Source organism: Eumetopias jubatus, unplaced genomic scaffold (genome assembly GCF_037043125.1).
Source record: "Eumetopias jubatus isolate StellerSeaLion01/CBP00866 unplaced genomic scaffold, mEumJub1_p1.0 scaffold_12, whole genome shotgun sequence".
NCBI classification, from domain to species: domain Eukaryota; kingdom Metazoa; phylum Chordata; class Mammalia; order Carnivora; family Otariidae; genus Eumetopias; species Eumetopias jubatus.
In genome coordinates, this window is record NW_028274818.1 from 492,439 (window position 1) to 507,457 (window position 15,019).

At 42.6% G+C, this 15,019-nt stretch overlaps 2 protein-coding genes across 7 annotated transcripts in view; both read right to left on the reverse strand.

Moving 5' to 3' along the window:
* NUP210L (nucleoporin 210 like) overlaps positions 1-14,019 on the reverse strand; it is an 82,908-nt gene extending 68,889 nt beyond the window's left edge. For 5 of the 6 annotated variants that reach the window (XM_088017095.1, XM_028090121.2, XM_088017096.1 and 2 more), the window contains exon 1: positions 210-410. In XM_088017095.1, the coding sequence (XP_087873221.1) occupies positions 210-231 (22 nt within the window). In that variant the 5' untranslated portion in view covers positions 232-410. Of the gene's footprint in view, positions 1-209; positions 411-1,894; positions 2,046-3,028; positions 3,123-4,027; positions 4,160-12,155; positions 12,293-13,817 lie in introns of those variants that run through there. The other variant, XM_028090123.2, reaches the window with a different exon arrangement.
* LOC148162709 (ATP synthase F(0) complex subunit j, mitochondrial-like) lies at positions 10,420-11,158 on the reverse strand. Its single transcript, XM_088016879.1, has 2 exons — positions 11,130-11,158; positions 10,420-10,912 (listed from the first exon to the last, which is right to left on the reverse strand). Exons 1-2 carry the CDS (start codon positions 11,156-11,158, stop codon positions 10,762-10,764), a joined length of 180 nt encoding a protein of 59 aa, XP_087873005.1. The 3' UTR covers positions 10,420-10,761.
* Positions 14,020-15,019: the final 1,000 nt, after the last annotated feature.

Consider the following 15,019-nt stretch of genomic DNA (forward strand, 5'->3'; position numbering starts at 1 on the left):
TGGTGGCAGTGGCGCTAAGCATTAGCCTGTTCAAGACCTGGGGACTATCTCTGTCCAATGTTATCTCAAGTATAGCAATTAAGGAATACTTTATCACAAAATCTAAAAACACAAAGAAGTATTTGTATACATAAGGTGGAGTTGCTTCTCTTATTGTCAGCAGAAGGATTTGGGAAATGTTAGTCTTAGGAAAAGATAAATCACCTTACCTGTCATTCTTCCCTGCACCATTTTTGCAACTCGGTATTTAATATATGCTCCTACTAAGAGATAAATATCATGGGATGGTATAAGAAATATATTCTCCAAAACTAGCAGACGTATCAGTGCTGCTGCCACTTTCTAGAAGAGGAAGGAAAAAAACTAGGTTCCGTAGCCAAAATCTTGAAGGTCATCTTCCTTGTTAAAAGTTTACTTCTTATAAGTCTCTTTTAAAATATCTTATAGAGATTTAAAAATGCTTTCCTGGGCACCTGGGTGGCTCAGTTGGTTAAGCGACTGCCTTCGGCTCAGGTCATGATCCCGGAGTCCCGGGATCGAGTCCCGCATCGGGCTCCCTGCTCAGCAGGGAGTCTGCTTCTCCCTCTGACCATCCCCCATCTCATGCTCTCTCTCTCTCTCTCATTCTCTCTCTCAAATAAATAAATAAAAGCTTAAAAAAAAAAAAGAAACCATATTAAAAAAAAATGCTTTCCTAATCACAAATCATAATTTCAGTTAGCCTTAAAAAGTGACTATGAATCTTAATACTATACTGACTTTCTAAGTCACTCAAACGAAGAATAGAAAATGACAAGACTCCTAAAGCAGAAGAGTTGGTAAATAAAAAGGCACATGTGTAGAAATGCAAGGGAAGACTTAACTGAATGCCACAGAAATTCTTCTGACCAGCCTCCAGTGAATTCCCTTCCCACTACTCTCTACCCTTGCTGAACACCTTGATTGTTGTGAAGACTGACCCGACACAAGGCTGGTAGGCTTTCTCTATGATGTCCATACCACGTCCCTGATATTTGAATTAGACACTCACCAAAAGACACTGATTTTTCTGAAACCTACTTATGCCATTTGCACTTTTAATTATAATTACCTTAAAAAATAAACCACAAGTGCGAAGAGAGCTGTTGTTTCTACAAAAAATTTAAATGTTTTGAAAAGAAGGCCAAAGCAAGCTGCTAAAACGTACAGCTAGCAAAGTCAGGTGTAGGTGAAAAATGTAAAAGATCATGGAAAAATCCTTGAAAAATATAGAATTCTGTACTCAAATTGCTTCACACATGTCTAATTTTTCACTTGACTATAAAATGAAATGAAAAATGAAAACAAATAGAGGGGCGCCTGGGTGACTCAGATGGTTAAGCGTCTGCCTTCGGCTCCGGTCATGACCCCAGGGTCATGGGATCGAGCCCCACATTGGGCTCCTGGCTCAGCGGGGAGCCTGCTTCTCCCTCTGCCTCTTTCCCTGCTCATGCTTTCTCTCTCTGTATCTCTGTGTCTCAAATAAATAAATAAAATCTTAAAAAAAAAAAAAAGAAAAAGAAAGTAGGAGCTGCAACAGGTGTAAGCGTGAGCATACATGTTTCTAATCCGTGAGCTCATGGTCAAGGAAACATCTTGGGCCTACACCAAAGGACGGGTGAACAAACTACACTTACCCATTTTAAGAGAAACACCAGGTGTATGTGTAATTATACTTAGGCAGTAACAGGCTTAATGAAGACAAGTTTTTTTTATGTCTATCTACTTCAAATGACTTTTCGATTAAATCACCAACTATTGACCCAAATCATATCAGGTTAAAGGGCTTCTACTATAAATAAATATAAGGAATAGTATTTTCCACGGAAAAGGCCCTTAAACGAAAGTTTGAAAGTTTATGGCACAAACTTCTTACCTTATAGAATGGCTCATAAATTCGAACTTTTACAACAGCAGCACCAGTTCTGATCCCAGACACCAAAATCATATCTCCTTGTTTCTCTTCTTTTTCCATCTCAGCTATGTACACTGGGGGAGAATATTCTGCTTCGGAGTATTTCAGAATCCTTAAGAGATAAAATAAAGTTTGTTTCTAGTGCAATCAAGTAATGAGTCATCTTCCAAAATGCCCTAAGAGACTTTAAACATAGTCCCTTCAATGTCTATATAGTGTAAAAAGTCCGAAAATTTGTTTTCCATGGGCACCTGGGTGGCTCAGTTAAGTGTCTGCCTTCGGCTTGGGTTATGATCCCAGGGTCCTGGGATTGAGCCCCACATCAGGCTCCCTGCTCAGCGGGGGGCCTGCTTCTCCCCCTCCCTCTGCTTCTCTCCCTGCTCATGTTCTCTCTGTCAAATAAATAAATAAAATCTTTTAAAAAAAATCTGTTTTGGGGAGACTGGGTGGCTCAGTCAGTTAAGCATCTGCCTTGGGCTCGGATCATGATCCCAGGGTCCTGGGATTGAGCCTCGCATTGGGCTCCCTGCTCAGCAGGAAGCCTGCTTCTCCCTCTCCCACTCCCCCTGCTTGTATTCCCTCTCTGGCTGTGTCTCTCTGTCAAATAAATAAATAAAATCTTTTTAAAAAAATTAAAAATTAAAAAAAATCTGTTTTCCATAAGGATTAGATAGAACAAAAGTATTTAATGTGCTTCGGGCTAAAACTGTTGTGGTACTAAAACCTGGGACTATGTGAGAGCTATTTCTTAGTACTAAAGACAAAATTTCATAGTATCATCCACTCACTGTATTCCAGCATGTGCAGACAGCATAAACAACAAAACTGCCAGAAGACACACCTGGCTCGAACAATTATAGAGTCCTGAGCTCATGAATTCCTCTGCAGTGGTTCAAATTAAACAAGCATAAAAGTACCTGCACCCGCACCATGTCATTCTATCAAAGACATTTCCCCCTGGCAAATTTATCTGTCCCAAAGAAGTCCAGACAGCAGGATTATCAAAGCCCATACAAATAGCTGCTGTTCAGTGTGCCACCCAAAGGCAGATGTCTCCTTCAAAATCAGATGGTTTATGTTTGGTTTCAATGTTACCTAATTTTGCTAGACAATTCTTCTCTTGCTGATTCGTTATCCTGGGCAATGCTCCACTCAAACATCATCCCTGCCAAACTACTAAAAGTATTTCCTATAAAGCAAGCCAAAAGCAGACAGGGCAGAATCACATATTCAAAAATATTCAGGTATCTTTAACAAGAAAGAGAAACCTACCTAGAAAATTATATTTAGGCCTCCTTCATTAACAAATAGAAGCACTACCATTAAGAATTTAAAACACATATACCAGGAAGATCCCTACACAAACAATAAAAGTACTGTTGGTACACAAACTTTCTGATGCAGAAAAGACTCAAGCTGATTAACTTCTGGCTGACAAAAGTTATGCTACTCTTTCTGTACCGTTCTACATAAAGGTCACTATATAGTCTACCTCAGGGTTGACAGGCATCCCTAAATCCCGATTCCCTTCAACAAAAATTTTTCTGAAAACTAGATTCCAGAATATTTCTAATATTTATTTTTCAGATTTAAAAAATTATTTACAATGGTTTACAAAGAAAGTGGCAATAAATTTAAATGTTTTAAATACCATATTACACATTAATATGGTACACTAAAAGCAATATAAAATCTGTCTCAAGAAAGATAAAATTATAAAATTTTTTCATAGGTTTACACGTAATTCCCCTGGCTATAGAAAGTGAACTGACCAAAACAGAGCTAGTAATAAATTCCAAACAAATGTTCTTAATGGCTGATCTAGGGACCATCAGCAGAAGCTCCGGATATTTAAGAAAACTTCTGAGATAACCAATAATTAAATGTAGCAGAAAAATTTTATGAAAGTATGTAGCTAATACACTGAACCATACTCATAATTATCAATTCCTCATGTACATGAACTTCATATAAAAAAATAAATACTATTTCTAATCTACTTTTATCTCTCAGGTTGCTTTTTTTCCAAGTACTAAACACAAAGGAGTATTACTTTATTTTAGGTAATTTTGTTGAATCTTCTGAGTCCCTTACCTTCAGCATCCAATGCTCTCACCATCAGTTCCAGTGGTGAATCATCTACATAGAGTTCCCGGGTTCGAGATATAATTTCAATGCTGTCTATCACATCAACCTTAACATCACAGCGTAGTTCATGGTCAGTCACTATGATGAACCCAAAAACTTAGAATTTAATTCAATAGGTCATGAATCTATTAAATGTCTCAAACACTCAAAAGTTTATTCTATATTATAAAAAAGAAAGACTATTAACAGTTGCTTTCAAGCTGTGGAAGAAAAGAGCATAATGAAAAATTCAAAAGTCTCTGTTTATAAGACAACAGACCAGTCGTTCTCAAACACTGATCTATAATAATATTTTCATTCATCCATGGAAAAATGAGAAAGGTAGGAATCTTAACATAATGAGTAATAAGATTAAATGTATTCACTTTGAAGGAATATATTTTAGGGGTGCCTGGCTAGGTCAGTCAGTGGAGCATGCAACTCTTGATCTTGGGGTTGTGAGTTTGAGCCCCACACTGTGTGTAGAGATTACTTAAAAATAAAATCTTAAAAAATAATAAAGGAATATACTTTATTATTATATTCTATCTGAGCTTTGAGGTATTAAAGTTTTTTCTTTTATGAAATTATGGCATTAGATTTTTTTTAATGTATTTGTTTCAGAAAGTAAAAGGGTGACAACCATATGTCAATCCTAGCAATAAATTTTTCTCTCTATGAGGTTAAAAAGCCTGGGAACAATGTATTAGACCCAACCAGAGTTCTGGTGGATATAGCCACAGTGAACTTCAGAAAACACAAAAAGAAACAGTATAGAATGAAATGAGGATGAAATAAAAACTGTTTTGTACTGTCTTTTAACAATAACCCCACCTCTTATATTTACTACGTGTTAGAGAACTGCCTACATAGCTGTCTCATTCTTATAAATTTTTTACTTTTAGCTTCATCTACAACAACAAAAGCAAAGTAACTACCACTACAATACCCAAAATTACCAATGGACATCAAGGGTAAACTCTGTTCCTAGCTGTGGATCTGCTTTTATGGAATTTTTATTTATTTTTATTTTTTAAAAAATATTTATTTATTTATTTGTCAGGGAGAGAGAGAGAGGGCACACAAGCAGTGGGAACAGCAGGCAGAGGGAGAAGCAGGCTTCCCGCTGAGCAGGGAGCCCAATGCAGGGGCTCGATCCCAGGACCCTGGGATCATGACCTGAGCTGAGGGCAGACGCTTAACCAACTGAGCCACCCAGGCATCCCTACTGTGGAGTTCTGATTTTCTATTTTCTATTTCCCTAATCCTTTCCACACTTTAATAGCATTCTTCTGTAAAGAAGGTAACTTACATCTTACAAACAAGTTCTCATTTATTTATTCATTCATTATTTATGTAAGTATTGACTCATGGGTATTTATTTTTGGTTTATAATCCAGTACTATCATAATTTATTTTATTACTCCAGTTTTTCTAGCTTTGGCCATTAGGAACTCTTTCAGGTTGACTCCTGTGTCCTTTGGCCTTGCCCCATCTTAATCAAGTAATTAGTTGTAGTACTTCCTTACTTTTTAGCACTCTAAGATGAGCCAGGCCCATCTTGTATTTTCTCCCGCCCAGCTATTTCCTCAAAGAGTCCCGGTTCTTTTTGTTAGAGAACTATATTTAGAAACCAAGATCTGCTGCTGGTGTTCTTTGTTGCTAGTAGTGTCACTGTTCCTTGGCCCTCTCAGCAGACAGTGCTAAGAAGTATATGTATATACACTAACCATGTATATACACATACCTGTATTTCTGTATCTATTTTTCTGTGTATATATTAATGTAAACATGAAATCATAGTGATATCTTTGGTTCTAATCTTGTACCACAGTGTAATTCCTTTCTCTGGTAACAAGAAACCAGACACTCAGTATCTACAGTGTATTTACTTAATTGTTGAACCCCAGTGTAAATATAGTTTCAGGATGATTAAGTCAGTTTTTGTGTTTCTTGTGAAAGGTAGTATAGCTTTGCCTGAAATAGAGCATATTTTGATGCTCCTTGGCCTTTTTTGAGGGACGCTTGCCTATATTACCTGATTAACATTTTCCTTCCATTTAAAAATTCCACAAAAGAAGGGATGCCTGGGTGGAAACTGTCAGAGTCACAAACACAATCATGTAGTTTAGTAATGTGGTGTCTTGAATTAAATCCTAGACCAGAAAAAGGACATTAGTGGAATATTAAAGAAAACTGGGTAAAGAGTATATGGGAACTCTTTGTACTATCTTTGCATTCCTTCTGTAAATTTAAAGTTATTTTAAAAGAAAATATTTTAAAAATTTACTTGATTAATTCTTTTACTTAACATTTAATTGAACAGAACCTGAAGTTAAAAGAAATGAAGAATGGGAAGCCTGGGTGACTCAGTTGGTGAAGCGTCTGCCTTCAGCTCAGGTCATGATCCCAGGGTCCTGGGATCAAGTCCCGCATCGGGCTCCCTGCTCAGCGGGGAGCCTGCTTCTCCCTCTGTCTGCCGCTCCCACTGCTTATGCTCACTCTCTCTCTGTCAAATAAAGAAATAAAATCTTAAAAAAAAAAAAAAAGAAATGAAGACCAAAATATGGGAGCTATCATTAAGAACCAAGAGAAGCTGAAATCTCACGGGATCTGCTGGTAAAACATACTATTAAGGAAGTGTTCCAAGGAAGGAAGAGTGAACTCACATAATATATACTAGATAATTAGGCACTGGATAATCTAACAGTAATTAAACAGGAAATTACTTTTCTTTTCTTTTTTTTTTTTTAAAGATTTTATTTATCAGAGAGAGAGACAGAGGCAGGCAGAGGGAGAAGCAGGCTCCCTGCTCAGCAAGGAGCCTGATGTGGGACTCAATCCCAGGACCCTGGGATCATGACCTGAGCCGAAGGCAGACGCTTAACCGACTGAGCCACCCAGGTGTCCCTTAAATACTTTTCTTCTGTGGAGAAATACATAGGGCAATCATAGGACAGAAGTAGCTGTGACCTGGGCGCCTGGATGGCTCAGATGTTAAGCGTCTGCCTTCGGCTCAGGTCATGGTCCCGGGGTCCTGGGATCGAGTCCCGCATCTGGCTCCCTGCTCCTTGGGAGCCTGCTTCTCCCTCTGCTTCTCTCTCTCTCCCTCTGTCTCTCATGAATAAATAAATAAAATCTTTAAAAAAAAAAGTAGCTGTGACCTTACATAAAAGTATGAAAAGCCTTGTGCACATAAAGACTACCCATCTGACCACTTCAATAGCAATAAGCTTTTCAATACATGGCCATCGACCATAAAGAAAAAAATTACCTTGTATGAACTATAGGTGAATTTAGAGTGATTAAGAGAAATATCATACCTTCAACTTACCTCTTTTTTTTTTTTTAATTTTTAAGGTTTCTTTTTTTTTCTTTTTGGACAAGGAAAGGTAAGGGGAAAGGCAGAGGAAGAGAGAGAAAATCTTAAGCAGGCTCCACACCCATGCGGAGCCTGACAGGGGCTCGATCTCACAACTCTGAGATCATGACCTGAGCCAAAATCAAGAGTCAGACACTTAACCAACTGAACCACCCAGGTGCTCAACTTACCTCTAAAGAGGTAAGTGGCTGGGTGGCTCAGTCGGTTGAGCAGCTGCCTTCGGCTCGGGTCGTGATCCCGGAGGCCTGGGATTGAGCCCCGCATCGGGCTCCCTGCTCGGCAGGAAGCCTGCTTCTCCCTCTCTCACTCCCCCTGCTTGTGTTCCCTCTTTTGCTGTCTCTCTCTCTGTCAAATAAATAAATAAAATCTTTTTAAAAAATGAATAACTTTATTAAATAATATAATGAATTTTCTTATCTACATGTTCATATTACTTCAGGTATACTTCAGGTCCACACAGGAGCAAGGTAATAAAGAAAGAAAAATGAATGAAATAGAGAGGATGAGAATTGATCCAGGGAGATGAAGAAGGAAGAAAAAAATAAGAGAATGAAACCAGCATTGCAAGAACCAAAGGGATGCAGAGCCAGGAGCAAAAGAGAGGGAGCAGAAATGGCAAACATTTCCTGCCTTCCCCGACTCTCGTATTTATCCTAGCTTCCAAATCAACTCTCTTGTTTATACAATTATAATCCACTGTAGCAATTAATCAACCTGTAAGTATTTATGGAACATCAACAACATGCTGAGCACACCACAGTAAGTACTGATCACCCGACAGTCCTCTCACCCCACACCAAAATCATCCAGTTATTCAAACACTTTCTTCCTCTTCCATGTGAGCTAAAATCATGCCTTCATCTCCAAACTCCTCCACTTGTCCTTTACCTAAGGTTAAAAATCTAGATTTCCCACTAGAAAAAGGGTATATTCATATATTCAGACTGCCTCTGAAGGATACAGAAAAGTGGCTCTCTCCTGGAGAAAGATTAAAGGCTTACTTTTCACTATATAACCTTTTATATTCTTTGAAGGTTTTACCAAATGAAGTAGCACCTGGTCAAAGCAAAACAAAAATCAAAAGAAATGTAGCATTCTTACCAAATAAAACAAGCCCCCTAGAGTTTATCACTTCTATCCATCATCTCAAAGCCACTAATTTGCTTTACTACAGTGTCGACAAAAACATCATAAAATTCTAAGTACCTAAATACCAATGGAGTGCTTAAATCTTTCTATCTTTACAGACACCTTATAGTTACTAGGCATTTCAATAAATATTCATCAAACGAATGAACAATCTCTTAGGCATATGCTTCCCTTTCACAATGTCCTCTCCCTCTCGCACCTCCCCCTTTCAGAGTGTTCTTTTCCACTCAGATGAGAATGTTACCTGGTAGGACACTGAAACTGGCATTTATTATTGAGAGTCTAGCAAAATTAGGAAAGCTGATTTAAAAGGTACTTAACTTTGGAATACTTATGAGTCAGATGAAATTAAGCTGAGAGCCAGATTTGACATTTTTCCTAGCAATTGTATAAATGTATCTTCTGATATCACAGTGAATTCATGTAGTTAAAAGTAATTACATTTAAAAATTGCTCAAGTGACCAATACAATTCTTCTTTTCTGAACTTCTTTATCTATTGTAGCTGCCCTGTAAGACATGTTCCTCAAATATTCTCACCTTTGAGAGTCCTCATACCGTATTTCACTGATTCTAAGACAGTTAGTTTTTGGATATTTTAACATCTCTGAAATTGAGTTTTATAACTGATGACATCTTTCACTTGCTGTCAGCCAGGCAGCAGTCACGACATAGTTGTGATTGATTGCATATGTGAGAACATTAAAAGGCCAGCATCAAAACTTGTAGAATGGATATTAGTAGTAAGAAGAAAATCTGGTGGTCAATAGTGACACTCTTTAATCTCCTGGGAATCAAATGATTAAGACGGGGTGGGAAGGGTAGTAACTCAGATGTGCCAGGCACTTTTCCGTAACTAGAAAAAAAACCCACAACACATCCATATAATTGCAAAGCTAACTTAAGAGCCCAATATTATAGTTTTTAGGGTTTTATTTAAGTTTTATTTACTTAAGTCATCTCTATACCCAATGTGGGGCTCAAACTCACAACCCCGAGATCAAGAGTTGCACACTCTTGGGGTGACTGGCTGGCCCAGTTGGTGGAGAATGTGAAAGTAAAAAGTTACACACTCTTCCAACTGAGCCAGCCAGGTGCCCCAGCTTTTACATGTTTTGTTTTTAATTGATTCTTTTAAGAAATACTGCATCCATAACAGTCTTACTGGCACAGAGGAAGATATTGTGGGGATAAACACAGACATTGATGATTCCCAGTGAAAAAGCATTTCATCTGAGACAGAACCACGATGGTAGTTTTAGAAATATCTTAGCCAGTTTATTTTATTTATATTTTCCTTTTTATTAGGCATGAGAGTGAAACATAATAAAAATAACCATCTGAGTCTTAGTTCTTCTATAGGTATAAAATAGAAGTTCTTTTTTTTTTAAGATTTTATTTATTTATTTGACAGAGAGAGAGACAGCGAGAGCAGGAACACAAGCAGGCGGAGCGGGGCAGGGAGAAGCAGGCTCCCCGCCGAGCAGGGAGCCCGATGAGGGGCCTGATCCCAGGACCCCGGGACCATGACCCGAGCCGAAGGCAGACGCTTAGCGACTGAGCCACCCAGGCGCCCCTAAAATAGAAATTCTAAATGAAGAAAAGCATAGTTTAGTTGGCTATGTTTTTCTTAGCGGTAGGTTAAAAAAAAAAAACCGCTTTATATTAGATGGCATCTTCAATCATATGAACTATGGTATACCAAACAACTTTAACTTCTCTTTAATAACATAGTAACAGATGTATCATTTACCAAAATATTTATAAAACTATACAGGTATTTCTAGCCTATCAACGTAGCAATGAAGTGCCAGAAACTCTGGGATACAAAAAGCCTTGCTTTGATTTTGGATACAAATAGGATTTCTCCAGCTGCTCTAATCTAAAAAAGACTGGTACAGTGCTTCCAGACTTTAGTAATGCATGAGAATCACTGGAGAGCTTGTTAACTCCCTGGGCCCATTCCTGAGATTCTAATTCAGTAGAACTGAGATGGGGTCTGAAAATTTACATTTTTCTTTCTTTTTTGCATCTCACAGTTACATTTATTCACACCACAAAGGAAACAACACATCTACAAGTGTACAGCAATGCTCCATGGTCCCATCTAACAGAGACTGCTGAGATTTACAGCCAAAATGACATTCCATCTGTACTCCAAGTAAAGCTGGTCAATGATGATTATGAGCAGGTACAGGACTCGAAGTTTTCAAAGCTTTACTTCTTTTATCAGCAATCCTAATTTTATAAACGATGAAGCCCATGAACTCCATTCCTACCCAAATCTGGTAAAGTTGGGTAGAGCAGGGCCTCATGGGGACCCGAACATTTTTTTTTTAAAAGATTTTATTTATTTATTTAATTGACACAGAGAGAGAGACAGCGAGAGAGGGAACACAAGCAGGGGGAGGGTCAGAGGGAGAAGCAGGCTTCCCGCCGAGCAGGGAGCCCGATGCAGGGCTCGATCCCAGGACCCTGAGATCATGACCTGAGCTGAAGGCAGTCGCTTAACCAACTGAGCCACCCAGGCGCCCCAACCAGAACATTTTTAACAAGGCTTTGAATCATCTCAGCACAGGACCCCCGACTCAGACTGCCCCAACCCACACGGCCAACGACTCGGAAAGGTCACCAAGTACACTCTTTTCCCTTCGAGGTTTTATATTTAAATAATCTCTACACCGAGGGTGGGGCTCGAACTTACAACCTAGAGATCAAGAGTCGCATGCTCCACCAACTGAGCCAGCCAGGCACTCCAGGGATTTACATTTCTAGGATTCCAAGTGATACTGATGCTGCTGATGACACAGGTTCACAGACCACACCTTAAGAAGTACTAGCTTTTTTAGTTCCTTTTGCCTTACTCAAGGCCCACCTCAGACCTTAACACCTAAGCTAGTTCCAATAAATAATTCCTTCTTTTCTTCAAGGATTCAAAAAAACTAGGGTTTCTACTCTGTATCAGGCACCACGCCAGGTACCAGATATATTTAAAAAAAAAAAGTTGGGTGGGTGCCTGGGTGGCTCAGTTGGTTAAGCGACTGCCTTCGGCTCAGGTCATGATCCTGGAGTCCCGGGATCGAGTCCCGCATGGGGCTCCCTGCTCAGCGGGGAGTCTGCTTCTCCCTCTGACACTCTTCCCTCTCGTGCTCTCTCTCTCTCATTCTCTCTCTCTCTCAAATAAATAAATAAAATCTTTAAAAAAAAAAAAAGTTGGGGGCACCTGGGTGGCTCAGTCGTTAAGCGTCTGCCTTCAGCTCAGGTCATGGTCCCAGGGTCCTGGGACCGAGCCCCACATCGGGCTCCCTGCTCAGTGGGGAGTCTGCTTCTCCCTCTCCCTCTGCCGCTCCCCCTGCTTGTGTTCTCTCTGTGTCAAATAAATAAATAAAATCTTAAAAAAAAAAAAAAGTCACAGAATAGGACGCCACAATTAGGGTTATTCTGCAGATTGCTTTTTTTCTACTTACCATTTGAAGCCAACACCATTTGTATTAACCATGTATAAAGATACAAGATTATTCTACTCTAGATGAATGATTTCACAATGTGTTTTCTCTCAACATACCTATCTCTCGAGCAAGAATAATACTGCTGAGGCGTATGGGTTGGGTAGACTCAGCAATGAGCATAGCTTTTTGAGAACATAAGGTGCCATTTTCATATAAAGGCTCAACAGTTACTGCATCATGATGGGTGGAATGCCTGCCAAAATAAAATACTTGAGTTTGAAATAAGACTGTGGGTTAAAATTAACTTTCAGGAGAACACAGATTCTTACAGTTTTTCCGTGTTACACATTACCTGGTGTATTTAAATGACACTCTTTAAAGCAGAAACCATGCCTAGAGACACAAGATTTCAGCGAGACTGATCAGAACCTTTTCCCAATGAGCCCTCGTGCAGTGTTACACGTGTATTATATTCCTCCCTTGGTACTTAAAACAAGACTGCAGGGGCGCCTGGGAGGCTCAGTCGTGAAGCGTCTGCCTCCGGCTCAGGGCACGGTCCCAGGCTCCTGGGATCGAGCCCCGCATCGGGCTCCCTGCTCCGCGAGGAGCCTTACTTCTCCCTCTGGCCCCGGCTCTTGCTCTCTCAAATAAATAAAGTCTTAAATAAGATTGTTCCAGTCTTCCCTCAGTATGTAAAAACAGGACTGATGGGGGCGCCTGGGTGACTCGGTTGAGCGTCTGCCTCCGGCTCAGGTCACGGTCCCAGGCTCCCGGGATCCAGCCCCGCCTCGGGCTCCCTGCTCAGCAGAGTCTGCTTCTGCCTCTCCCGCTCCCTCTGGGCATGCACACGTGCTCTCTCTCCAATCAATCAATCAATCAAATCTTAAAACAAAACAAGAAACGGATTGATGTGTCTCCAATAATGAGAGACACAGATTTCTCGTACCGTGAGGGATGAGTTTTGTCCAGTCTCAAAACTGGGCTGCCAAGACAGAAAACCTGCCCAAGTTATGAGGTGTGAGTACAACTCAAAACACAATTTAAAAAAACGCTGTGGGGCGCCCGGGCGGCTCCGCTGATTACGCGGCTGCCTTGGGCTCGGGGCAGGATCCCGGGGTCCCGGGGCCCAGCCCGCGATCGGCTCCCTGCGGAGCAGAGTCGGCTTGGCGCCTGCCTCTCAGCCCGTTTGCGAGGGTACAGAAGTGAACGCTTCGGCCTCGGCTGGCGAGACGGCGCGCATCGCCCACACCGGCTCTTCTGCAGGCGATGCCCTTACCCTGCAAACGGGAGCGGGCTTCTCACCCCGCACAAGCCTTGCGGCCTCGCCGAGGAAACCGGAAGGGCAGCGCAGCCCGTGAAGCGGCGGAGCCCACCTCCCCTCGGGGCCGAGGAAGCTCCACAACAGCCCCCCGCGCGGGCGGCAAGGCTCTCCCCCGGACAGGCCTCCCCTGCACCTGCGGCGAGTCTCCGCACTTCACGGTCGCGGGGCCCCACCTCGCTCCTCGGCGGAACGGGGGCGCAAGAACTCACCCCACAGGGCCGTGAGCGGTGTCCCGAGAGCCCTCGGGAAGAGAGCCCCGGCGTCCCCGTCGGGAAGGACGCCCCTCCCAGCCCCAAGCCCGCCCCCCCGGGACATCGCCTCAGGCCGTGCGGGGACCGCCCCCCGCTCCAGAGGCACCCCACCGGAAAGGCGCTGCGGCGGCACCCTCGGCGAGGGAAGCCCGTCCCCCCCGTGCAGGGCCGAGGGGGCGCGACGCCCCGGGGGCCGCACCCCTCACCAGGCGTAGCAGCCCCGCTGCGCCTCCAGCAGGAAGGGCACGCGGCCTGGCTCCCGGCCGAAGGGGAGCAACACCTGCGGCACGTTGAGTTTGTTGGCCAGGGTCCCGAGCAGACACTGAAGCAGCAGCGGGAGGCCGGGCGCAGGCCAGCCGACAAACGGCCGGCCGCGTCGGGCAAAGCCAGCCATGGCGACCACCCGGGTTCCAGTTCCCGCCCTACTACGGCCGAGGCCCGGGCCCCCGACGCCGGCCAATCCGCGGGCGCGACGTCACGGGAGGCGGGGCCTCCTCCTGGCTGGGAATTGTGGGAGCTCCTCCGGGGAGTGCTTGCCGCGGCTGCGCGCGGTAACTGGGCGCGAGGCGAGCTCGCCGCTCAGAGGGCAACTTGCGAAGAACTTCTCAGGCGGCAGATCTTTTTCAGAGTAAAGAAGCGAAACATCTAATAAGTGCTAACTTCTCCCAGTTTAATTTCTTCTGCTGCCTACCTTGTGTTCGGTTTCTAGCCAAAAATTTATTTTGCCGTAATTTCTAAGCAGCATTGGTCCGTGCCGGTAAATGAAAAATTTCCCAGTCCCAGTATAAATAAAAATTTAATAAAATATAAATATAAAAATATAGTTTCCCAGTATAAAGAGCTGGACTTGGCCAACGAAGCTGTGTCGTTTCTACGAGGAAGGCACACTCGTGTCCAGCCTCCAGGCCAGAGCGCGGGAAATGCTCGGCACCCGCGTCTCCCAGACAGGCGCCGAGGCTACCCACTCGCACTGCCGGTCTCGGCAGACACTCGGAGCACGCTTCGGGTTCAGTTAACTCGTTTTCTCCAAAAGGCGGCAGAGTATCAGCTCAGAGGCCGTCGCGGGGCAGTTAGGTAGGGCATGTGATCAGTGTCAGAGATTTGCTGAAGTCCTTCAAGGAGCCCCGAGTCCATGGTGTGTAAGAATCAACACCGCGGTAAAGGAAAAGGTACGGCTCACCCTGAGCCTGCCAGTGCTAAATTAAGTAACCTGTAAGAGGCCTGGCAGGTAACTATTATCTCTAATAGTCACACTTATCCTGGAATACATATTATCTTTATTTTACAGATGGAAAAACTAAGTTATTTACATCAGGACATACAAGTAAGAATCTCTGAGCTGAGTTGTGAACCCAGTTTTGGTCTGCTTCCACAGCCTGTGGTCTCTACTAAATCCTGTTGCTACCAC

Coding starts and splice junctions, on each gene's coding strand:
- LOC148162709 (XM_088016879.1), bottom strand. CDS start 11,158: ATGATTCAAAGCCTTGTTAAAAATGTTCT. Junction 10,913..11,129: donor AGCCTTGTTAAAAATGTTCT/GGTTGGGGCGCC, acceptor AAAAAATGTTCG/GGTCCCCATGAGGCCCTGCT.